Here is a 25,383-nt window from a genome sequence, read left to right as displayed (position 1 = left end):
TGTGCCCAAAATCTTTGCCAAAGGTTCTTATTCCCTGTGCTTCTTTCTCATGCTTGATAGTCATATTCACTTTAGTATCTAGATGATGTCTATCTTCCTCATACTAAGTTAACAGGCTATCTGTTAGTGAGTCAGCATCTGCTTAATGCAATATTTAGTCAATCACTTGCTTACAGAAGTGTGAGTGTTGGGTGTCACCAGCATATTATACATTCCCATGGTCCCTATAAGACACGGTGCCGTATTTCTTAAGTACTGCGCAAATAAAATTAGATATGTCCCTCCCAAAGTATTTCAATGTCTAATAAAAGATGATACACATGTAAGTGCGGTGAAGTTTAAAAAAAAAAAAAAAAAAAACCGCAAAAAACCAAACAAACCACAAACAAACAAAAAACCCACCCAAAACTCTGAAAGCAAGAATAAACTGATATTTTATTGTATTGGATATTTATTTTATCTAGTAGGGATAGGGTTGAATAAAGTTTTTGTACCTTTGTCTTAAACAGAATGTTGGCTTTGAAGGCTTGGGGAAGAAGCAGCAGGGAGAAAAAAGTAACACAGTGGTAAGTATGTTATTTTTATTTCCTCTGAACCGGCCGCACAATATATTAAAATATAAATCCTTTTCTTTACTCATATGTTGTAATAATTACCTCCAAACCACTTGAATTTTACTCTACATCATCTCTCATGTTCTTCTGAAAGCAACTTTTTTAGTTATAAATGTCTGTTGAAGAGCCGAGTGAATGATGTGTATTTACATGTAATTACGTGCATATATCAAAGGGGAAATATATGGGAAACTAATTTGCAGGAAAATAAGTGTCTTTTTTTAAAGCTTAATATCTATTATTAAATATTTTGACTTGTGGAGCTTTAGCATTTTATCTTCCCTAAGAACTAAAAATAATTATTTTAAGAAGCAGTATAAGCATGTTTTCGAAAAGCTTGGATAAAAGATGCTTGGGAAAAATGCTTTGAATGCTTGTTGGGCCTCTTAGTGTTTTTCTTTCTGGTTTGCTGATCTAAATCCCAGGCAAACATTGTATCATGTCATTTCTCTCTTATTGGTGTATTAACATTATTTAGCTAGGGAGCATATTTAAGAATATCAAAAGTATTAAGAAGCCAAATAAAGTTCAGGTTTTTTTTCTGTTCAAAGCTCTGTGGAAAAGCAACACATGTTCAGAATCAGCCTTTTTCTTTATTAAATGATGCCAGCGCAGATGGCACTAAGTTGCTTTCACCTCATATTGTAAGGATTTCTAGAGGCAAGTATTTCTCATGAATAAAAAGAATGCACAATAGAATATTTTTGTCTTCAGAACTTCTGTATGAACTTCTGTGGAGGAGGGGTATGTGTGTGTCCTGTCGTGTGTGTCCCGTCCCCCCCCGCCCCTGCATAAAAACCCCCAACAACATATGACAGCTGCTTCCATCTGCTCCGATTTTATTATAGTACTGCTCAGATTGTGGAAATGCTAATAAATATTGACACTTCAGTGACCGTAATTTTGAGACTTACTATAAAATACTAGTTTAAAACATACAAAATCTTCTGTATATTTTATCTGGCATTGCTACAAACAGTGTGTAACTTAAGGAGATAGAAGCACATGCTTACTTTTTTCCAGCCTTTTGTGTAGTCTGCAAGGCTGTAGACTTTGTATGCTTTGGCATTCTCTGCTGAGCTAAGAAACTGTGCTGTTGCCACACTGCCTCAGCTGTGCTTACTGCTTCATAAGGTTTGTGGCTTCCTATGGACAAATTACTAGCATTGCCTCTTCCCTTCTCCTATGCTGGTTTGCCTATTTTGACTATGTTGTTATAACTGAAGGAATTAAGACAGTATCTCTTCCTTTCTGTTTGAATAGATGTTGACAGTTTGTGATACACAGCACTTACTTGTACAGTAGATCCAGATATAATCCCTCAAGGGACTAAGCCAGAAGTATAAGCAGTTTAATATGGTTTTATACCTCTTCTAGAGGCTTACCATCTCTTAGTGTGGTTGCTCTGTGTATTTAATTTTCATTGTTTTCTTTGTCTAGAAAGTCAGGAACTTGTCCTGTTTGTTTCTGTGGATCTTTTTCACAGCAACAATGAAAGAAAATGGAGTTATTTAATGTAGAAACTAGTGAATTCTGAAAGCAAAGCAGTTCTGAAGTAGCTTGGTACAGCTAGCTGTACCAAATAGCTGTGATTAGTAGCTGTACAGTAGCCGTGATTATTTGTACTGCATGTTAAAAAAAGAAAAAGATATGGTGGCTAGTGGGGGATGGAGTTCACTTCAGTATCCTATTGGGATAAATATCTCATGTTCCTGGCTACCTATTAATTCAAGTGACAAACACAAAAACTCAAACGTGTCAGTTCCATAATGTAAAGGAATTCTGTAGCCATTTGAAAACATCAGTGTTGAAATACTGAAACATGAATGTCTTGGTTTTATAAAAAACTCAGGTTTTTGTATATTCCATGAAGATTTGAGGGGCTCCTATGGTTTCCTTCAAACTTCAGATTGCCATAGTAGATATCCTTGAACTTATATAGCTTTTTTGATTTGAGGAGGAGAAACAAGTGATACTCAAGCACAGCGGTTTTAAAAATCAATTTATTCCTCCTAATGTTTTCTTAGTAACACTACAAATACTTACCCAAAAAATATGCAGTCAAGTCGAACATCAGAAATGAAGCTCAGATCTAATACTAATCTCAGCAGCATTGTTAATGATATACAACTAGAGATCATTCTTCAGATGAAATGTTATAGTGGCACTTACTTGAATAGTTTGGCTGTCCAGATGGAAGTTAGTTTCTAGAGCTGCCTTAAAAACAGAGCAAAAGGAAATGTGAGAGAACTAAATTGCAACTACCTGGGCTGCGGTTGTGTAGTGATGATGGGGGGGGAGGTGGTTTATTATGTAGTGCTAATATTAAAAGTCAATATAAATATAAAAAAGCCAAAATTACAATTATTTGGGTATCTGAACATATTTCATTTATTTTACTGTGAACTTAATCTATAATTTTTCTTGTTCTCTTTTTTGTTAAAGGTGTTTCTGTAATGGATCTTGCCTTAAATTACAGATTTGTACTTCTGTATACCTGTGCTTTACTGATGCCTTAGTCTAGGAATATAAGACTATTGAATATTACTGCATTTCAGTTAAAGACTGTGTAGGATATCTTATTGTGCAGGTATTTGCCAAGAGGTTTTTTGCTTTTTTCTCAATTTAAAAAGAATACTTCTGGTTTGTTTTAACAAAGTCAATCTGTTTCAGTCATTGTTAAGCTTTTGGCATGATAAGGCCAAGTACTGACTGCTTTGTTGTATTGCTGCTTTTTTACGGTTACGGAAATGAATAGAAATAAATATTCCAAAGATTTCTCTTAATATACTTATGGTGGGGTTTACTTGTCATAATAACTCTTCAGGTTTGTTTTAGCATAGTCAGTTTAGATAAATTTTTAAGCTGGAAAATAACTGTTGCAACAATTATCTGGTTAGATAGTCTCTAGCTTCGATAAAGCAGGAGAATGCTGTTGTTGAACCAAGAAAATGTTATTGATACTATCAACACCATTATAAATAAGAGGTTTTATAAAATAGTTTGATCAAGAACTTCAGATCTTAATTGTATGAAGGATTTCTGAATATTTCAAACCAAAACAAATAGAAATAGTAAATATAAATCAGATTAGAATTTACTTCATAGAATATAAGTAGATGACTTCAGCCAATGTCTCCAGAATTCACACCTGGCATTAATTTCAGGTAACTCCCAGAAGATCATCTTGCTGCCCTGGCCCTTGGAGGTGGGTGGGTGTTTTTTGTTTGTGTGTGTGTTTGGGTTTTTTTAAATTTATATAGACATTGAGAACTTGGAAAGAAATTAACTCCAAGAGAAGCTTTGAGTTTTGTTAGCAGCTTTTGTATTTCAGTGAGCTAGGAGTAGAGTATCACTGATTTTGCTTGTATCTTAGTGGCTGTTGAATCAGTAAAAGCAAAACTGATCTCTGCCCTCTCTGTTCCCTTTATTTTCTAAAAAAATGTAGTAAGCATCATTCATATTTTTACATTTAATAATTGGTTATTTACTGTATTTACTAACATGTTCCTCCTGTTGTTGTTACCATTCCCCATTGTTGTTTCATGAGTAATGCCTTTTATTTCATTTGCTCTGAATACTGTATGTGAGCAAGTACATTGTAGTTTTTGGTGTTCCCTGCCTGCGTGAGGACATGCAGGCATGGATGCAGTTGAGTGTTGTTTTCATATCAGGAGTGGGGAGACTCAGACTATAGCTTCACATTAAAATGGTGAAATGGTTTAAAAAAACCACTTTTATTTCCTACTGATTGTTCTCTCCCCCAGAGTGCAGCACTGTGGTTCATTGTTTTGTACTGACCCGAGTGTTTGCCAGTCTCATTCAGTGAAATGAATGACATAACCAATCCAATTTTGCAAAATATTTTTTTTTTCCTAGAAGAGACAAAGAAATAGCTTGGATGGGAGGGAGGAGGAGGTGAAAATACCTTAACTTGGCATTGCCACCAAATGAGGTTTTGACGCCACAACCAGAGAATGCTATTTACAAAGAGGCAGTCTCTTCACAGTACACACTCTCTTCACATTTCAGCTCCTTGTCAGGGGCCATCAGGTTTGAGTCATACTTTCCTCTCCTAAAGAGAACAAGATATTTGTGAAGAATTTGTAAGAACTGTGTTCTTTCTTTCCTGTAAGAGCTGAGGATGTTTTGTGTTCCTTAAAGTATCAGGATGCTTACAGTTTCCCCAAATTCACAAGGACTAGTGCTGCTGTTAGCTGGAAGAGATTCATTTATGTTGTGCTGGGAGTTTTCACAATATAGCCTGTATCTGGATACCTTCTATGGTGTGTGTTACTGCTTTAGGAAGAGGAAAAACCTTTAACATCTCTAAAGACAGACTGGTTCTTTTTTTTTTTTTTTTTATTTCCAGTACAGGAAGCTTTATTTCTTAGTAATTTTTTAATGTAGTAATCAATTATTTTGTTTTTTTAGTGGATTAAATAAAATTCTTAATAAACAACAAATTTTTTTTCTTCATAATTCTGTTTCAACAGGAATATGTTTGCACTTCTGTGAGTTGGCCAAATAAAGCTCTCTGTGATTGTTAGGTTGCATGTTGGGTTATATGCGCCCCCCCCCCCCATCTTTGCCTTTCCTGTGTTTACACATACTCAGCTCCATAATTCTGAACTTGTTTGTAGATAGTGGAGTGGGCTAAAAAGAACCTGACCAGATATTTTTGTGCCTAATTGTTCTTGTCTTTCTGTATAAACATCTGATAGCTGGTTTCATTTTCAGCTCTGCTGCTGATATAACTGGTAAACGCCCTTTTGAAAGTACTTTCACCAGCTTAGAGCACGAGCAGTCCCACCCTGTTAGCATCAGACAGGAAACTTAAGGGACTAATGGTACAGTGAAACTATTACATTTAGAGCAAATTAACAAAGATTAGGAACAGAATTACTGTGTATTTAGATTCTATTTGTAACAAGTGTGAGTTCAGAATTTTCAAAGAAATGTGATACTTGGTGGGGTGGGGGAGGATTTTGTTTTGTTTTTTGGTTTTTTTTTATTCTTATCAGAACATAGCTAGACGTGGTTAAACAAAAATGTCCTGTGGGGTTCAAGCAGATCTGTGGGTGCTGTTGGGCTGCCAGGTACTTGGATGATGGGAGTGTGCAGGGAATCATCAAAGAGTTCCAGGAAAGAGTGGTGTTTCACTGGATGATGCGCTCTGTTCTGGATTAATATTTAGTGTGTATCCAAGCTTGCTGACCTTGCTTTCTTTCATTGATCATGGTCTTTCAAATTGATGCTTTGCTTTTCTGCTTCCAGTGATTTTTATTTTTTTATTTTATTCAGTGGAGATGTTTCAATACTTCTAGATACAGTCCACTGTTGTTAAAGTGTAGATCTGATAGAATTATAGTACTTGCTTTGCCCTAGGTTCTCCAATAATTTTGTCTGAATATTGTATTAATTACATGGTATTCTCCAGTTACTTCACTTTTTTTTTTTTAGCAAGTAACAGAGGAGGGCTGATAGCTATAATTAAATCAGAGGCTGGTAGTAGATGCTTCGTCTGCTGTTTGATCAGTTGAGGAGGAGGAAACATGTCTCTGGAATTAAAGAACCCTCAATTTCAAAATCAAAGAGTTGATTTTTTTTTTTTTTTTTTTAATTTGATGTTTTGGCCTTCTTGAACAAGGAGGATTACAGAGCCCTGGGAGCAGTGGTAAGGGACTCTGGAGCACAGGTAGGTGTTTCTTCCCCCCCCCCCCCAAGGGAAGGGATTTGAAACAGCCAGTCGAATCTGGCAAATCAACAAATGGTTACAGGACTGGTACCACAGCCAGGAGTTTGGCTACTTAGACCATGGGACTCTCTGAGAAACCTGATCTACTGGGGGCTGATGGGGTCCATCTGTCAGAGAAGGGGAAGAGTGTCTTTGGTCATAGGCTTGCCAAGCTGGTGAAGAGGGCTTTAAACTAAAGTTGCTGGGGGAGGGGAGCCTCAATCCATTCTACTCCTATCAGTTGGATGCCAGTGCCAGCAATAGATGACCACAGCCTGGAGAAGGATCACAGGTCAGCAGGAGAGCACCTGAAGAGCAGCACAAAGGAATTCCAAACAGTAAGTCAGCTTCATCAGGGGCCCAACTTAAATGCCTCTATCCATCGCATGTAGCATGGGGAATAAACAAGAGGAGTTAGATGTGCACACGCCTGCAGGGATATGATCTTGTCGGCATCATGGAGACATGGTGGGATGGCTCCTATGACCAGAGTGTTGGAATGGAAGGATACGGGCTCTTTAGGAAGGACAGGCAGGGGAGACGAGGAGGGGGTGTCGCCCTCTATGTCAGTGACCAGCTGGAGTGCATGGAGCTCCGCCTGGGGATGGATGAGGAGCTGACCAAGAGCTTATGGGTCAGGATTAAAGGGAGGGCAGGGGCAGATGACATTATAGCGGGGGTCTGCTACAGGCTACCGACCAGGAAGACCATGCGGATGAGGCCCTTTATAGACAGATAGGAGCAGCCTCGCGTTCACAAGCCCTGGTCCTCATGGGGGACTTGAACCACCCCAACATCTGTTGGAGGGACAATACAGCAGAGCATAAGCAATCCAGGATGTTCCTGGAATGCATTGATGATAACTTCCTTCTCCAAGCAATAGATGAGCCAACAAGGAGAGATGCTATGCTGGACCTTGTTCTCACCAACAAGGAGGGGCTGGTGGGGAATGTGAAGCTCAAGGGCAGCCTTGGCTGCAGTGACCATGAAATGGTGGAGTTCAAGATCTTTAGGGCACCGAGGAGGGCACACAGCAAGCTCGCTACCCTGGACTTCAGGAGAGCAGACTTTGACCTCTTCAGGGATCTGCTCGGTAGAGTACCATGGGATAAAGCCCTAGAGGGAAGAGGGGCCCAAGAAAGCTGGTTAATATTCAAGGATCATTTCCAAGCTCAGGAGCGATGCATCCTAATAAAGAGAAAGTCAGGCAAAAACACCAGGAGGCCTGCATGGATGAACAAGGAGCTCCTGGACAAACTTGAACTCGCAAAGGAAGCCTACAGAGGGTGGAAACAAGGACAGGTAGCCTGGGAGGAATACAAAGAAATTGTCCAAGCAGCCAGGGATCAGGTTAGGAAAGCTAAAGCCCTGATAGAATTAAATCTGGCCAAGGACGTCAAGGGCAACAAGAAAAAGCTTCTATAGGTACGTCGGTGATAAAAGGAAGACTAGGGAAAATGTGGGTCCTCTCTGGAAGGAAACGGGAGACCTGGTTACCTGGGATATGGAGAAGGCTGAGTTACTCAATGACTTTTGCCTCAGTCTTCACTGGCAAGTGCTCTAGCCACACCGCCCAAGTCGCAGAATGTAAAGGCAGGGACTGGGAGAATGAAGAACCGCCCACTGTAGAATAAGATCAGGTTCGAGACCATCTAAGGAACCTGAAGGTGCACAAGTCCATGGGACCTGATGAGATGTATCCACAGGTTCTGAGGGAACTGGCGGATGAAGTTGCTAAGCCACTATCCATCATATTTGAGAAGTCGTGGCAGTTTGGTGAAGTTCCTACTGACTGGAAAAGGGGAAACATAACCCCCATTTTTAAAAAGGGAAAAAAGGAAGACCCAGGGAACTACAGGCCAGTCAGCCTCACCTCTGTGCCTGGCAAGATCATGGAGCAGATTCTCCTGGAAATTATGCTAAGGCACATGGAAAATAAGGAGGTGATTAGTGACAGCCAACATGGCTTCACTAAGGGCAAATTGTGCCTGACAGATTTGGTGGCCTTCTACGATGGGGTTACAGTGTTGGTGGATGAGGGAAGAGCAACAGATGTCATCTACCTAGACTTGTGCAAAGCATTTGATACTGTCCCGCACGACATCCTTGTCTCTAAATTGGAGAGATATGGATTTGATGGGTGGACCACTTGGTGGATAAGGAATCGGCTGGATGGTTGCGCTCAAAGAGTTGTGGTCAACGGCTTGATGTCCAAGTGGAGATCAGTGATGAGTGGCGTTCCTCAGGGGCTGATATTGGGACCGGCGCTGTTTAACATCTTTGTCAGCGACATGGACAGTGGGATTGAGTGCACCTTCAGCAGGTTTGCTGACGACACCAAGCTGTGTGGTGTAGTCAACATGCTGGAGGGTAGGGATGCCATCCAGAGGGACCTTGACAGGATGGAGAGATGGGCCCATGTGAAACCTCATGAGGTTCAACAAGGCCAAGTGCAAGGTCCTGCACATGGGTCAGGGCAATCCCAAGCACAAATACAGGCTGGGTGGAGAATGAATAGAGAGCAGCCCTGCAGACAAGGACTTGGGGGTACTGATAGACAAAAAGCTGGACATGAGCTGGCAACGTGCTCTTGCAGCCCAGAAAGCCAATCGTATCCTGGGCCGCATCAAAAGAAGCGTGACCAGCAGGTCGAGGGAGGTGATTCTGCCCTTCTACTCTGCTCCAGTGAGACCCCACCTGGAGTACTGCGTCCAGCTCTGGAGTCCTCAGCACAGGAAGGACATGGACCTGTTGGAGCAGGTCCAGAGGACGGCCACAAAAATGATTAGAGGGATAGAATACCTCTCCTATGAGGAAAGGCTGAGAGAGTTGGGGTTGTTCAGCCTGGAGAAGAGAAGGCTCTGGGGAGCAGCCTTCCAGTACTTAAAGGGGGCCTACAGGAAAGATGGGGAGGGACTCTTTATCAGGGAGTGTAGTGATAGGGTGAGGGGTAATGGTTTTAAACTGAAAGAGGGTAGATTCAGATTAGATATTAGGAAGAAATTGTTTACTGTGAGGGTGGTGAGGCACTGGAACAGGTTGCCCAGAGAAGTTGTGGATGCCCCCTCCCTGGAAGTGTTCAAGTGATACAAAAATTCATGGATGCTTCTCCTCACAGTCCGAATCTCCCCAAGGGGGAAACCGAGTATTCGGAGAGTCCCTGAAATGAGACTCAATAGCAACGAAGTTACCATTAAGCAGGTATCCTTTATTGTACTGCTGGGCAGCACTGGGGATTCTCCACCATAAGTGCTCCAACGAGTTAGTGAATTTTTAGAGAATATATACTATACAATCATACATATTTCATAGGATTTCTGGGCATTCATTTACATAAACATGAGATTTCCAGGAACTTATTAGCATATGTAAATATCCGATTCGCATGCGCAGTCATCTCTCGTGGTGGTCTTCAAGTGGTCTTTGGGGGCCTTCAGATGAAGGCTCGTAGTCTTCTTCACTGTGCTTGCTGATTGACCCTTGCTTCTGCGCAAACTCAGTCCTAGGATCACGTAGACGTTGTCCTTCAAGACTATTGTTGCCATTCTTCTGTGTCTTCCTATCTTCATGGTTCCGTGCACCTGTTCTCCCAAGGCCAAGTTGTCTGTAACGAGATTATCCTGGAGCCCCCCTTATCTTATAACTGTTCTTCTAGCTACTCCCTAAATCACATCAGACCACCCTCATGTCTAATAAGGTATTCACAACATCCTTAAATCACACCAGGGTGTCTTCTGATCTAATTAAGTGACTAAGGTATTTACAACATCTTTCTTGCTCTTGTGGTTTTTTTAACCCTTTCACAGGGCCAGGTTCGATGGGGCTTTGAGCAACCTGGTGTAGTGGAAGGTGTCCCTGCCCATGGCAGGGAATTGGAACTAGATGATCTTTAAGGTCCCTTCCAACCCAAACCATTCTATCAATCTATGATAGTACCCCTTGATTAGTTTGGTCTTGCTTATCCCTTCTGAAACTTGTCTTTGGTAGTTATAACAGTGGACTCTCTTCTGTAGTATATCCTTCCTTTCCTCCATTACAGTTTTTCTGCTTGGGCAACTGATCACAAGATTAGGTAGACAATGGGTGTGTGTGTTTATATGTTTGTTTATTTTGCAGAAGAGTGGTGGTGTAGAATACTTGTGCCTATCCTGCTGCACCTCTTTCCTAGTATTGTCAGTCATCTCTGTTGTAGAACACCAATGCTAAAAAACTCTTCATATATGTTTAGAAGTAAAACATGAACAAACATAAGACAAATTTGAACCAAATCATATTGTGTAGTTTCCTACATTTACTTTAATGCAGCTTTCTTGGTTCATTCTGTCTTTTGAAGTGTTATAATTAGATGTATGCTCAAGTTGGTCAAATCAGTGGTTTTGGGCGGGTAGGCTTTTTGGAGAGGGTTGTTTATTTGATACTTAAATATGAGTTTGACTATTTTGGCTTGGGACATGAGCTGTGAGTTTAGGTACTAATTTAACTGATGTGATAACTGACTGGAGATACAACCTTGCATTGTGATGTTGTACAGGCATTTGTTTATTGAGCCATGTTTCCAGTGCTGTGGATGCATGTGATCTTTTTAAAAACCCTTCCTCCCAAACCCCCCCAAAATCTCAAGATCTCTTACAGAATAAAGAAATAAGTTAGGAAAACTAAATGTGTGGTTTGCGTTGTTAGGCCTTGAGTTTTGTTGCTTCAGAAACTTCTGAGACCTGAGCAAGTAGGTATGAAAACAGCAGCCACTGAAAAAGAAGGGGCAAATGGTTTTACCAATGTAATGTATGCTCTTTTTGAGAGATTTTAGCAAAAAAGAGTATCTTATTTCTATATTTGTATGAACCATGTAGTTAACTTTTTCATATTCTGGAAACAAAAACATAATTCTCAGAAGTTGAAACAACTCAACAAAGCAAACTTATTGATGGCTGCAGTTGGTATGATATAGGTGTGTCTTCCCCTGCCAGACCTCTGGTAATCAACTGTTGTGGTTTAATCCCAGCTGGCAACTAAGCGCCACCCAGTTACTTGCTCACTCCCTCCTGATGGGATGGGGGGAGAATCGGAAGTGTAAAAGTGAGAAAAGACAGTTTTAATAAGCAAAAGCTGCGCACACAAGGAGAGCAAAACAAGGAATTCATTAACTACTTCCCATTGGCAGGCAGGTGTTCAGCCATCCCTAGGAAAGCAGGGCTCCATCACACATAATGGTTACTTGGGAAGACAAACGCCATCACTCCGAACATTCCCTCCCCCTTCCTTCTTCCCCCAGCTTTTTATTGCTGAGCATGACATCATATGGTATGGAATATCCCTTCTGTCAGTTGGGGTCAGCTGTCTCGGCTGTGTCCCCTCCCAACTTCTTCTGCACCCCCAGCCTACTCGCTGGTGGGGTGGTGTGAGAAGCAGAAAAGGCCTTGACTCTGTGTAAGCAGTGCTCAGCGATAATGAAAACATCCCTGAAAATTAACTCTATCCCAGCCAAAACCAGCACATCAACTCACATGTACTGTCTCTGCTTCCAGTCCTTGTTGTTTCCAAGGCATATGTTCTTCTGTTTATACTCCTGTTTGAAGAGACTGCTGTTGGTGCTTCTTTTTGAAGTGGTGTGTTTTTTTCCATGGCTCTGCAGATCACTGAAATGATATAACAAAATGAGACAATATTTCTTTTTAATAAATGCTTTTTTGTTTGTAAATGTTGGCAGTGGAATTCCTCTTATGTCTTCACGTGCAGCCTCTGAGGCTTGGAGCAAGCGTGGGTAGCTCTGACTCAGTGAGTATGTTGGCTTCAGTAGCATCTTTGGCATCTGGCTGTGGGTGGCTGGAGGATGCTATGCTGGAGCCTGTTCCTGTGGAAGAAGCAGGAGGAGGTTATGCTGTTTCTTTTGTTGACTTTCCCATTCTGTGGAAATCCCCAGCATTGAATTGGCAGTCTCTAAATGCTTTGCCTTGCAATACATTTAAATATTCTTATTTTTAGATAACTTTTTATTTAAATAACAAAGATGGAGTTTTATGGGAAGCGCTGAGTGTGTTGATACATAATCAACACTGTAATAAAATCCTAGCAACATTAATACATTGTTAAGAAGTCTTGACATCCTATCATCTAATGAAGAGTTTTATTCCATCCTTTTAATGGTTGGATGTAGAATCTGACTGTATCCAGCCTTCTGTTTAGTGAAAACACTGAAGTACAGCAGCCCCTCAACCTGTTGTCATATAAATTAAACATACTGTGAAGTACTTGAAAAGTTAGCTGCTCATAGATGAAAAGTCAAGTGTACGACCTTTTTTCATGTCTTAGTAAGAAGAGGGGTCTTGCAGCCTGTGACTTCGTATAGCGCAGTGGCCACAGTATTTTATTTTCTCCCCGTATTTTTAACATACTCTGTATGTTGAAGTGGAGTCTGCTAAATGTGTCTGAAAGACTTCTTTTGCACTTGGAGAAGAAAGTTTCCTGTCACTAATCCAGAAGTTGAAATAGAATTTCTGCAATTAAAAAAAAAAAAAAAAATTGGGTTTAAAAAAAAGTGTATTTTAATTTAGAGTGTTGGTAGTTTGACTAAGAAAATAAATATTCAGTGCTGTTTGGAAAAGTATGTATTTTTAGACCAGTTTCCTGAGGAAATGAAGCTTATGTGATCGTGTTGTCTGTCTGCATGTGTTGGTCTCTTCCTGAAAAATTGAGCCTGTCATTTGATTTCAGCGAAACTTGAGGTAACATTTTGAAGATAATTGTTTCTGAATTTTGTGAAAATTGATTGCTAATTAGAGGAAAGAGACCTAAACTTGTGCTCTTGCTGAGGAGAAAGGAGGCAGAACGTGGCTGGTGTATGTGGTCAGTAATCGGCTAGCCAGTTTGCACTATTTAGATTTGCTCTCTCCTGCTGAGGGGGAATATTATAGAAGCCATGGAGAGTAGAGGGGACTGTTGTATTAATGACTGAGTTTAGAGGAAGATACATTTCCATAGCAAGGTGAAGCTTTATTAGTTCCAGTGTGCACAGCAAGATGCATTGAAGTTTTCCAAACTGAACGGAATTGCAAAAATTGAAGAAACTTCTTTATCTGTGCACTTGGAAACCTTTCCTTTTAAACTGTAGATAGAAGAGTTGGTAGAAACCATACTGGTTCTTTGTATTTGTATTCTGTCTTCAAATGAGGGATTTGAAATTAAGGTACATGAATTTAATCTTAGTCATCACAAAAAAAATTTACATTTCCTATAGCTAAGTTTTAATGCTCTGTAGAGGGTGGATTTTGTTATATTAAGCAAAAATATCATCCCAATAACCTTTGTAAAGGTAAGGATAAGCTATGTTGTAAAAACACAATTGATGCTTCAGAACTGCTGCTTCAAAATTTTCTGTTTCTCTGCAATATAGGGATGTGTTGGGTGACCAGTTTACAGGCTAAATTTTTACTTCATCCTCTGGGGTCTGTAGGTGTTTTTTAACCACACTTAATACCACTACAGATCTGTTGTGTTTAAAAGAAAATAAATTCTCTCTCTCTCTCTTCCTCCCCTCTCTCCATATATGTGTATACACACATGCACATACATGCAGGTATGTATACAGTACTTTCTTAAGTATTTAGCAGCCAGGGGAAGTTTGAGAAGCTGCCCACATAAGTATTTCTGAAGTTGTCTTGTTGGTTTTTAAATGGACCAATTTCTGTTTTACAGTGCCTGAAAATGACAACAAAGCGGAATTTGTTTACGCGGCTGGTGCCATGCCGCTGTCTGCGTGGAGAGGAGGAAACAGTCACTACACTTGATTATTCTCACTGCAGCCTGGAACAGGTGCCTAAGGAGATTTTTACTTTTGAAAAGACCTTGGAAGAGCTCTATTTAGATGCTAATCAAATCGAAGAGCTTCCAAAGGTATGTTGGGTAGTTTTCCTTTTAGTTATACTTATTAATTCTGTTACTTCATCAGCATTGTAGAAGGTGATAGTGTCTAGCTTCCTGGTTCAGCTTTTAGGCTGCAGTTTGCCAAATACTTTTAAGTAAGTGTTGGTCCCAGAAGAAGCAACCCTGGTAGAAGTAATGTTTATGCATTCCAGCTTGACTAGTTTGCTGTACTGAATTGGGATGAAACTGCTTAAACAACTGATCCAGCCCAAGAGAGGTACCTAACAGAAGAGGCAGGCTAATTTATTTCTGTGGCAGTTTCTGCTCAAATTGACTAACTGTATTCAACAAATTGTTGCGTTATTTTGAATCTCTGATAACACATGAAGATTAGAAGAAACAAGATTAATGGCTTGTTCAGATCTCTGTGCCCATGAAAGACAACTACAGTCCAAAGGATCTATTCACTTGAAGTCCTGCTTTCTTCTTTGGTACGTACTGAAGAGACTTTCTGAAGTATTTCAAATTACTTAAGTTCAAAAACTAGAGAGCTGGAATGCCACTTTGACATCTTTATTATAGAAATAAATATTTGTTGTTTGCTCTGAAATCGGAGGACAAACTGCACACTGAAAAAGAATCATAGAATTGTTTAGGTTGGAAAAGACCCTTAAGATCATCGAGTCCAACCATTAACCTAGCACTGCCAAGTCCACCACTAAACCATGTCCCTAAGCACAACATCTACACATCTTTTAAATACCTCTAGGGATGGGGACTCAACCACTTCCCTGGGCAGCCTGTTCCAGTGTTCAACAGCCCTTTCAGTGAAGAAATTTTTCCTAATATCCAATCTAAACCTCCCCTGGCACAACTTGAGGCCGTTTCCTCTTGTCCTATTGCTTGTTACTTGGGAGAAGAGACTGACCCCCACCTCGCTACAACCTCCTTTCAGGTAGTTGTAGAGAGCAATAAAGGTCTCCCCTCAGCCTCCTCTTCTCCAGGCTAAACAACCCCAGCTCCCTCAGCCGCTCCTCGTACGACTTGTTCTCTAGACCCTTTACCAGCTTTATTGCCCTTCTTTGGACACACTCCAGCGTGAGGTGCGGCATCACCAATGCCGAGTACAGGGGCACTATCACCTCCCTAGTCCCGCTGGCTACACTATTCCTGATACAAGCCAGGATGCTATTGGCCTCCTTGGCCACCTGGGCACACTGCTGGCTCACGTTCAGCTGGCTGTCGACCAACACCCCCAGGTCCTCTTCTGCCAGGCAGCTCTCCAGCCTGTAGTGTTGCATGGGGTGGTTGTGACCCAAGTGCGGGACCCACCACTTAGCCTTGTTGAACCTCATACAATTGGCCTCGGCCCATCAATCCAGCCTGTCCAGATCCCACTCCCACCCAACTTGGTGTCATCTGCAAACTTACTGAGGGTGCACTCGATCCCCTCGTCCAGATCATCAGTGAAGATATTAAACAGAACCGGCCCCAACACTGAGCCCTGGGGAACACCACTTGTGACTGGCCACCAACTGGATTTAACTCCATTCACCATCACTCTCTGGGCTCGGCCATTTAGTAGTTTTTTACCCAGCGAAGAGTATGTCCGTCCAAGCCATGAGCAGCCAGTTTGTCCAGGAGAATGCTGTGGGAAATGGTGTCAAAGGCTTTACTAAAGTCCAGGTAGAAAACATCCACAGCCTTTTCCTCATCCACTAAGCGGGTCATCTTGCCATAGAAGGAGATCAGGTTAATCAAGCAGGACCTGCCTTTCCTAAACCCATGCAGACTGGGCCTGATCACCTGGTTGTTCCGCACATGCCGCGTGATGGCACTCAAGATGATCTGCTCCATAACCTTCCCTGGCACCGAGGTCAGGCTGACAGGCCTGTAGTTCCCCAGATCCTCCTTCTGGCCCTTCTTGTAGATGGGTGTCACATTGACTAACCTCCAGTCAACTGGGACCTCCCCGGTTAGCCAGGACTGCTAATAGATGATGGAAAGTGGCTTGGTGAGCACTTCTGCCAGCTCCCTCGTACCCTTGGGTGGATCCCATCTGGCCCCATAGACCTGTGTGTGTCTATGTGGTGTAGCAGGTTGCTAACCATTTCCCCTTGAATTATGGGGGCTTCATTCTGCTCCCTGTCTTCCAGCTCAGGGGGCTGGGTACCCTGAGAACAATTGGTCTGACTGTTAAAGACTGAGGCAAAGAAGGCATTAAGTACCTCAGCCTTTTCCTCATCCTCTGTCACTATGTTTCCTCCTGCATCCAATAAAGGATGGAGATTCTCCTTAGCTCTCCTTTTGTTGCTAATGTATTTGTAGAAACAGTTTTTGTTGTCTTTTACAGCAGTAGACAGATTAAGTTCCAGCTGGGCTTTGGCCCTTCTAATTTTCTCCCTGCATAACCTCACGATGTCTTTGTAGTCCTCCTGAGTTGCCTGCCCCTTCTTCCAAAGGTCATAAACTCTCCTTTTTTTTTCTCGTGAGTTCCAGCCAAAGCTCTCTGTTCAGCCAGGCTGGTCGTCTTCCCCGCTGGCTCGTCTTTCGGCACACAGGGACAGCCTGCTCCTGCACCTTTAAGATTTCCTTCTTGAAGAATGTCCAGCCTTCCTGGACTCCTTTGCCCTTCAGGACTGCCTCCCAAGGGACTCTGTCAACCAGGCTCCTAAACAAGCCAAAGTCTGCCCTCTGGAAGTCCAAGGTAGCAGTTCTGCTAACCCCCCTCCTTACTTCTCCAAGAATCAAAAACACTCTCATTTCATGATCACTATGCCCAAGATGGCCTCCAACCATCACATCACCCATCAGGCCTTCTCTGTTCACAAACAAGAGGTCCAGCGGGGCACCTCCCCTGGTTGGCTCGCTTACCGGCTGCGTCAGGAAGTTATCTTCCACACCCTCCAGGAACCTCCTGGACTGCTTTCTCTCTGCTGTGTTGTATTTCCAGCAGACATCTGGTAAGTTGAGGTCTCCCATGAGAACAAGGGCTAGCGATCATGAGACTTCTCCCAGCTGCTTATAGAATACTTCATCCACCTCTTGACAGTATATTAGAGAAAAGAATGAAAGTTTGTGCCAGTGAGACATTTGGGAAGTACAAAATGATCATTACAATAGACTTGTTTCCACTGCTGGGTCCTGCCTTGATGGAATTAAAGACTTAATATTTAAAATTCTTTTGTCACATTTATGTGCAAATCTTTGCTGTCGCGGAGGACAACTGTAGAATGCTTTGTTAGACTTTTTTGGAAAGTTTTCTATAACTGCTTCAGGTTTTGCTGGTTTGGATTTTTTGAAAGATAAATGAATCTAATAAGGAAATAACTGTCAAGTTACTATCCTGAAACTGCTTTATCAGAAGCCCTGGATTCCAGTGAAGCTGACTTAAACCAGCTGAGTGCTTTTGAAACTCCACCCTTAAATGCTCCTGAGAAGCCATCAGTGAAAACTCGTATTTGTATGTTGAGTAGAGCTAATAACATGTTAGTTAAAACTAGACATTTTGTCTGCTGCAGTTTAGAACTTCCGCTGTTTTATTCTTGTCTTTTCTGTACTCTAGACTTAGACACTTTAGGTTTTAGTAGCTTGCTTCTAAAGACTTTGTATCAGTGTTTGAGATTTTTTCAGATGATTCCAGAACTTCATTTCTGTCTCTTATTCTTTATTAAAGAAGAATAAAATTGAATGCTTAAACAGACTAGAATACTTTTCTTAGCCAAAAAATTAAATCTTCTGAACTTTTCTTTCATTAAATTTCTAATTTTATTTCCCAAATCATAAGAACTAAGCAGTCATCTTCCAAACTGATAGTTCTCTTAAAAATTCCTTTTAGTAATCTTAAAAGAGGAAGAAAGACTGTACTGTAGTGATCAAATGAACGCATGTTGGTGTTCTAGACCAGAAAAGGCTATTAGTCTGTTTTGTCTTCCTTTTCTGTTACGTGCCATTTGATTTCATTAATCAGTTCCTATATGAAATCCAGTTTTGATATGTGAGTAAGCTGAAAGGTGGGCAGTCTACCACTTGCCTTGGTCTAGTCTAAGATTAAATTATCCACGCAATTAGAAAGACTGCTTGAACATCTGTATTTTATTCCTTTTTTGGTTTTTTTGTTTTTTTGTTTTGTTTGTTTTGGTTTTTTTGTTGTTGTTTTTGGGGGGGGTTGGGGTTTTTTGGGGTTTGTTTTTGGGTTTGTTTTTTGGTGGGTTTTTTTTTTTTTTGCTGGACTGCAGGGACCTGTAATACCCTACACTTTGTGTTTATGTATTTGTACATTGTAATAAATCATCCTTATAGGTTTATTTTTGAGAAGCTAAGCATTCTTTTCAGCTTTTAAGTCATTTTGGTCATTATTTTTTAGTACCTTTTCAACTCTCATGAGGAAAAAAACCCCACATATCAATTCAAATACTCTAAAGGAAACAAGAAGAGAGATTAGGGAGCAGTAAAGACATAGTAAAAATGTTTTATTTAATCATTTGATAGAAATTGTAATCTTAAAACTATCCATATAAGGGTCCATAAAGGAAGGCCTGTAATGTTTTTGTCCTGGTTTCAGCTGGGATAGAGTGAATTTTCTTCCTAGTAGCTGGTATAGTGCTGTGTTTTGGATTTAGGATGAGAATAATGTTGATAACACACTGATGTTTTAATTGTTGCTAAGTAGCGCTTACTCTAGTCAAGGGCTTTTCAGCTTCTGTTGCTAAGTAGCGCTTACTCTAGTCAAGGGCTTTTCAGCTTCCCATGCTCTGCCAGGTGCACAAGAAGCTGGGAGGGGGCACAGCCAGGACAGCTGACCCAGACTGGCCAAAGGGCTATTCCATACCATATGATGTCATGCTCATGACATGAAGGAAGGGAGAGATATTCGGAGTGATGGCGTTTGTCTTCCCAAGTAACTGTTATGCATGATGGAGCCCTGCTTTCCTGGGGATGGCTGAACACCTGCCTGCCGATGGGAAGGAGTGAATGAATTCCTTGTTTTGCTTTGCTTGTGTGCGCAGTTTTTGTTTTACCTATTAAACTGTCTCTATCTCAACCTACTTTTACTCTTCTGATTTTCTCCCCCAGCGGGATGGGGGGAGGGAGTGAGCAGCTGTGTGGTGCTTAGTTGCTGGCTGGGGTTAAACCATGACACATTTGAAATGATCCTAGCTGATTTGGAGCCAGAGTTTCAAGCTGTGTATTCCTTTTCCCTAACCCAAGCTTACTTAGTCTTTTCAACTCTGAAAAAGGCTTCTAATTAAGACATCCTCTCAGATGAAGGGTGTGGTGCTTATTAGGCTGTCTCCAGCTTTCTGAAGCCTGATTAAGAAAGTCTCACCCTTCCCCTTTGCTCTTTGCCCCAGTGGTGTGTTCTTATTCCTCTTTTGCAATTTGCCCTTTGTATGCCACAACACTGTTTTTGGACAAGTTTTTGGACTGTCTTGGTAACCTGATCACTGAAATGGCCTGTCAGTGTATGTGTCTGGCTTTGGTTTTTTTAATTGCCCCTGATCTTTTCAGAACCCCAACATACTTGAAAAATTGTTCTTGCAATATAGCTCCTCAATTAAGTTGACTGGCCGAGGGTGCAGCATGAGCAAACTGTGATGGGGAAGAAAGATGGTGGTAGAGAAGGACTTCACTTTACCTGAAATGCTGGTGTCATAGTCTCAGTTTTAGAAGTGACTGGGCATTTAAAATGCTTTCATCTTGTGTTCTAAATCGCATCTGAAAAGGTACCCTGTTTATCCCAAGTGCCACAGTGTGCATTTGAGCTGAAAAGCTCAAAATGCAGCAGTTCTAGTTTTCCCACTCACTTTGCTGTTCGGAAGACATTGGAATTCTGTAGTAAAATAGAGCTTAATTATATGACTTCTCGTGTTTACTACCAGTAATGATGATCTACTTAATCACTGAATATGCAAACGTTAAAAAACAATAATAACAAAAGGAACAGCTACAAAGTCAACACTCTACAAAACTCCCCTTCATCTTCCTCTTTTCCTTTAGGGATCTTGCAATTCCTTGTGCTGCATTTGTTTTCACCTGACTAATCAGGGAAATTTCTAATGATTCCAGGAGTCCAGATCATTGTTTTCAGGGATGAGTTTTAAGTATATATTCTTGCTCATCAAAGTTCTCATTCCCATATAATAATAAGGTAACTTTAACTCTTCAAAGCCTTAATGATATGAACTAGTTCTAACAGGTGCACATTTTTGAGGATTTGAAAACATCAGTAGGCAAGTTAAAGCTCATTCCTTGAGCTGTCCATCTTGCTAATTTGTCTGCTTTTGTTCTGGGGTGGTATATGCAAACATTAAATGAATGAGGCTTGTTCAGTGGTTTGTGGTTGAAATAATGGCCTCGTAATTGAGAAAGACCTAAGAAATTTCAGTTGAACTAAACCTGTTGCTAGGACATTGATTGGGATAAATTTTTTTTTTTTTTTTTTTTAGTCATAGACTACTTCCTGGTTTTGTCTGATCTTTTCTCAGAATTCTGTAAGAAAAGAACACTAAGCTCAGGTATTTATGAATGATCTTATCCAAAATTGTTGGGAAAAGAATATTTCATCACAAATTGTTCAGTTAAACCTTTTCATCCACTTTCTTACAGATGTTTATTTTATATTGTCTATAAGCTTTGAGGATCATTTGAGCATTTTTTTCTTCTGTTCCAGTAATATTACTTGCCCTATTTTGTCAATTTTTGAAGCTTTGGGTAAGAATCTCAAGGTACCTTGCATATAGGAAGAGATCTGGCTCTGAGCTAATATTTGATACAAATTATAACACATATACATACAGAAGAGATTATACAGTTTGCTATATCCTTAGATCAAACTTTCACTAGTTTTCATCATAATTTTGTTGGATTTTGGTGTACTTGAGCTAGGAAGCATGGAAGGGGAAAACACCCAAAGCTTCTTGTAAGATATAATGGAATAAAATTTAAACTTTTAGAGAAGATCAAATTCTGTGTTCCGGAACTATTTGACTTTTAAAAATGTATCTTTTTTTCTTTTTTGAAGAAACTAATTACTTCTGGGGTATCACATGGCATATTTATTATGGAAAATATTTTGCAATGTTTGCAGAACTGTGTGTAACTACAGGTCATGATTTCTGAGATACTGGATGGAATTTGTAGGAAGTGTTAAGCATAACTGCTGGCTTGTTGTGACCATTTGCAGCTTTTTGTTTTCCTGAGCATTGTAAACTTGGTCAATTTTGAATAAAACTAGTTAAATAAATAAAGTTTTTGTAGCCAAAGACTTTAAATAGTCTGGCCTTCAAGCCGTAAGGTCAGAAGTTTAAAGAGATTAAAAATAAAAGCTATATAGAAGAAACTAAGAGAAAGTCACATTAACTTTTTTTGTTTCAACAGCAACTTTTTAACTGTCAGTCTCTGCACAAGCTGAGTTTGCCAGACAATGATCTAACCACATTGCCAGCATCCATTGCAAATCTCGTTAATCTCAGGGAACTGGATGTCAGCAAGAACGGTAAGTCACTTCACTTTATTATATTGGGGTAGCTAAAAGGCAAATCACCATTGACTGTACAAAGATACTAGCGAAAGTATAATTTCTAGAAGCTACGTAGCTAGTAAATTTTAAATTACTACTCTAAATTACTGCTTAACATAAAAGATGCTCTTTTATGATCTATTTGTGATATTTTTTCTAATTATCTCTATCAAATTGGCTTGTACTTTGAGGTGAAAATATTTCTATATTTGTTCAAAAAAATGCATATACTCAAATTTATTACTTTTAGTGGCTTTCCTCATGTTTCACTATACCGAAGAGAGTTTGCACAAGAATTTGTAAAATTTTGCTGGATTCTCTGTTCTATTTGGTTTCGTTAAAAAATTGTTTTCAGTTTATTTTAATGAGCTGTCTGAAAATTGTAGTAGGACTTGGCTGCTATGCTGTCAGATGGTAACCTCTGTTGCATGGGGAGAAGTAGCGACTATGGACAATGACTGGTTCACTTGTCTCACTTGTAAAAATCTCTTGTTCTGTGTAAGTCAGCCTTTTATAAATTATGAAATGTCAGCCAAGTATTGTATGCATGAGGTCTTATTAATGGTGATGTTTTGGCAAGTTGGCAGATGCATGCAGCTGTGAGGAAATTGAAATAACTTATATTGTCATCAGACTTGTTTGTGTGGCTTATTGGGGGGGAATTCAATCATGCTAATTGATGAGGATATAGTCTTGTCTTACTAATTCAAAGTGAAGTTAGAGGACCTCTCCTTGAAATGTTATTTGAAAATAAGGATTTATAAATATGCCAAAGACTTTATAGTATCAAATTCATTGTTTTATTTGGACAGCTAGCTAATCATGACTCCACAAAACTAAGTTCTGCTTTATTAAGAAAGTATTCCAGTTGTTGAGGTGTTGGCATTCTCCTTTATTGTCCATTGTAGCCCAATCTATACTTAAACTGTTACTTTATTTCTGCCTAATGAACACAGCATTTAGTGGGATAAATTGACCTGTTTGTCACTGCTCTGTTCCTGGTACAAGTGTATTAATAGTCTATCTTAAAGAACATTGGCCTTAAACTTTCATAGTGACACACAACAGAAAAAGAATCATCTTTTTGTCCTAGACCGAACTGTTAAAAGGATTAACTGTTTCCAACACAAGTTCACAATGCAGAAGACTTGAAAGCAGCAGAAGGGGTTTTGAGTTTTAGTGCTGGCAAATTCCTTAGCTTATATACATAAATAGGCAGCTGGTCATTTACCAGCTAGAGAGTTAGTTGTCTGTCCAAAATAGCATAACCTTTAGCTAAGCCTTTAGAGAGCTGCCAAAATAGCACTTGTTTCTCCGAGGCATATAAAGAATTTAAGGAGGCAATAGCTGGATAATACGCTATCTCAGTAAACTTTGAAGCTCTGTTTTCTAGGGGTTTTGTTTTGTGTTTAACATCTTTTAGAGAAACGATAGGACACAAACTTATTTAAACTATTATCATGTGCCTGTTTTCAGTCTTATCGTGGTTTGGATAGCTTTTCTGCCTAGTGCTGCACATTAAAAATAGTCCTGAGATCACACACTTATTTACTTGGGACATCTTGTCTCCCACCATTCCTGAAAGTTCTGTAAAACTAAAAACAAACACACCCACACAAAAAACCAAAACCACACACACACAAACAAACAAACAAAAAATCCTACTGCACCACCAAATCAGGGTCCCTGTTGGGCAAGGTAAGAAATAGTGTTGTTTATTCTGGCTTTTAATATATTTGGTAATATTTGAGACTTCAGTTTTTTGGCTTAAGTGCCTTTTCTGTTTAGCTATCCACTGTTGCAACCACAGAACATTTTATTTTCTTGATAACTGCAAGCCTATTCTTTTCCCTAGTGTCTCCCTTTTCTCTTGGTAAGAATTTACAGCTCAGTTTCTTACTGTTCATGATTGTTGTGATGTTCCTCTATAATAGAGCCAAACGCAAGGTTTTTTGCTAGTTTTCCAAGACTAGCAAAACTGATTAAACATCTCTGATTCTTCCTTTTTCTTTGTTAGATATTGAAATAATACAGTGTGGAAGCAGTGGACTTTGTGGGAAGCACAGGGGTTGCTTTCTCTTTTAAAAAAAAAAAAAAAATTACAGGGGATTAATTGCTAATCTTAGTGAAGGATGATGAGAGATGCCAAATTCTAAGTGTGTGTTTTTCAGATTCCTGCAGTTGTGGCAAATTAAGGTGATAGTTCTTGTATTTTTCTTGTAGTATTAATATACCATAAGTGTGGTGTTCTGATGTAGATGGAACATGCTAAAGCATGGAGTACAGATGCTTTTAGATCAAATATGCATTTAGTTATAAAGGTTACATTTTAGGAGGATAGTTAGTTAGACTTGAATTTTCAAATACCAATACATGTGAAATATGATAGGGTTTTCATATAAGATAGTTGAGCTGTTTATGCCACAGGCATAATGGAATGTATTGACCAAAGAGAAGCATTTAATTTTTCTAAAGAGCTGATAGAAAAATTAATGAAGCTTCAATTTTAAAATGTGGTCAGGTTACCTCGTTAATTGTGGAGTCTGGCTCTGCAGCTAGCTCACATAGGACGGGGGAGACCTGTTGCACAGGAGAGCATCCAGCTTTCCAAGTATAACTACACACACATGCATAACATTTGTTTTAACATTTAGATGAAAAAATGAAAATTGCAGAAATGCTTCAAGATAGCAGGTGCCTTACATAAAAGGTATTAGTCTAAGAAAGCAATCTTTATGATGTTTTAATAGCTCATAAAACGTCTTACCTTTTTTCATTTCAGATTTAAATGTCTAATTTAACATGTACAATATATAAAACTGTATAATAGAGGCGTGGCAGATGTGCAAATGTGGATAATTAATATTATTTAATAGTATTTAATCAGAACAAAGATTCTCCTAGTCTACTGTCCTGTCTCCAACAGTGGCCAAAAGCAGAATCCTAGGGAAGATTTAGTAAAGTACAGAAAAGCCAAGAGACATGCATGTTTCCCTGTATGCTCCCAGTGTCCAGCACCTTTTGTGATTGGGCCTTCTTGAGCCAAACAGGGTGGAGTTTTTATTCAGTAGTCTTCATTTGACTCCTCTGTCAATATATCTAGTCTTCGCATACAGTGATGGATATTTTGAGGCATGTGCTGAATTACAGAGTACAAGCCTGTAACGGTTGTATATTCTGGAACATATAGAAGTCTTTGTACAGCTGTTTGGGAATATATTATTTGTGGCTGCTGAAGAGGTTATGGCATAGATGTAGCCTAAAATATCAAACTGCCGCTATGTGTGCAGCAAGAACGGAATAGAGTTAGTTTTAACTCTGCCTCTTGTCAAGACTAAAGGCAATAAATTCTGTAGTTTTTTTGGAAGTAGAGAGTTGTCCTTTTATGGCATTTTAACTTAATTCCCAAGGCTATTGTGAGCCCTTAAGATCGATGGTGTTCCATTACTTCTTTCCAGGTACGCTTCAGCTTTGGAGCTTTTACCTGAAGCTTGATGCTGTCCTAGTCACAAAGATGAAATGATTCTTGAACAAATGGTACAATAAATAAACTGCGTTCCTATACCAGAAATTACATCCTGCGTTGTATAAAGCATGAAGAGATGCCCTTTTCTCCCAGTCCTACTGGGTTACATCCTAAAGAGAAGTTG

General features: G+C 39.9%; 1 protein-coding gene across 49 annotated transcripts in view; it reads left to right on the top strand.

Annotated features, from left to right (window-relative positions):
• The window catches only part of LOC104013993 (erbin-like), a 120,739-nt gene that overhangs the window by 28,871 nt on the left and 66,485 nt on the right, over positions 1–25,383 (top strand). For 18 of the 49 annotated variants that reach the window (XM_087762523.1, XM_087762524.1, XM_087762521.1 and 15 more), the window contains 6 exons: positions 510–566; positions 1,166–1,274; positions 3,782–3,822; positions 6,265–6,312; positions 14,044–14,241; positions 21,592–21,709. In XM_087762523.1, the coding sequence (XP_087618649.1) occupies positions 510–566; positions 1,166–1,274; positions 3,782–3,822; positions 6,265–6,312; positions 14,044–14,241; positions 21,592–21,709 (571 nt within the window). Of the gene's footprint in view, positions 1–509; positions 567–1,165; positions 1,275–3,114; positions 3,205–3,781; positions 3,823–6,264; positions 6,313–6,380; positions 6,690–12,069; positions 12,127–14,043; positions 14,242–14,600; positions 14,703–16,704; positions 16,919–21,591; positions 21,710–25,383 lie in introns of those variants that run through there. The other 31 variants (XM_087762545.1, XM_087762534.1, XM_087762536.1 and 28 more) reach the window with 12 other exon arrangements.

The sequence above is a fragment of the Nipponia nippon genome, unplaced genomic scaffold, assembly GCF_047370975.1.
Source record: "Nipponia nippon isolate SJK-2023a ecotype South Korea unplaced genomic scaffold, ASM4737097v1 scaffold_26, whole genome shotgun sequence".
In the NCBI taxonomy this organism is placed as follows: Eukaryota; Metazoa; Chordata; class Aves; order Pelecaniformes; family Threskiornithidae; genus Nipponia; species Nipponia nippon.
Note: the sequence above shows the minus strand (reverse complement) of the source record. Positions and strands in the feature narration are given on the sequence as shown.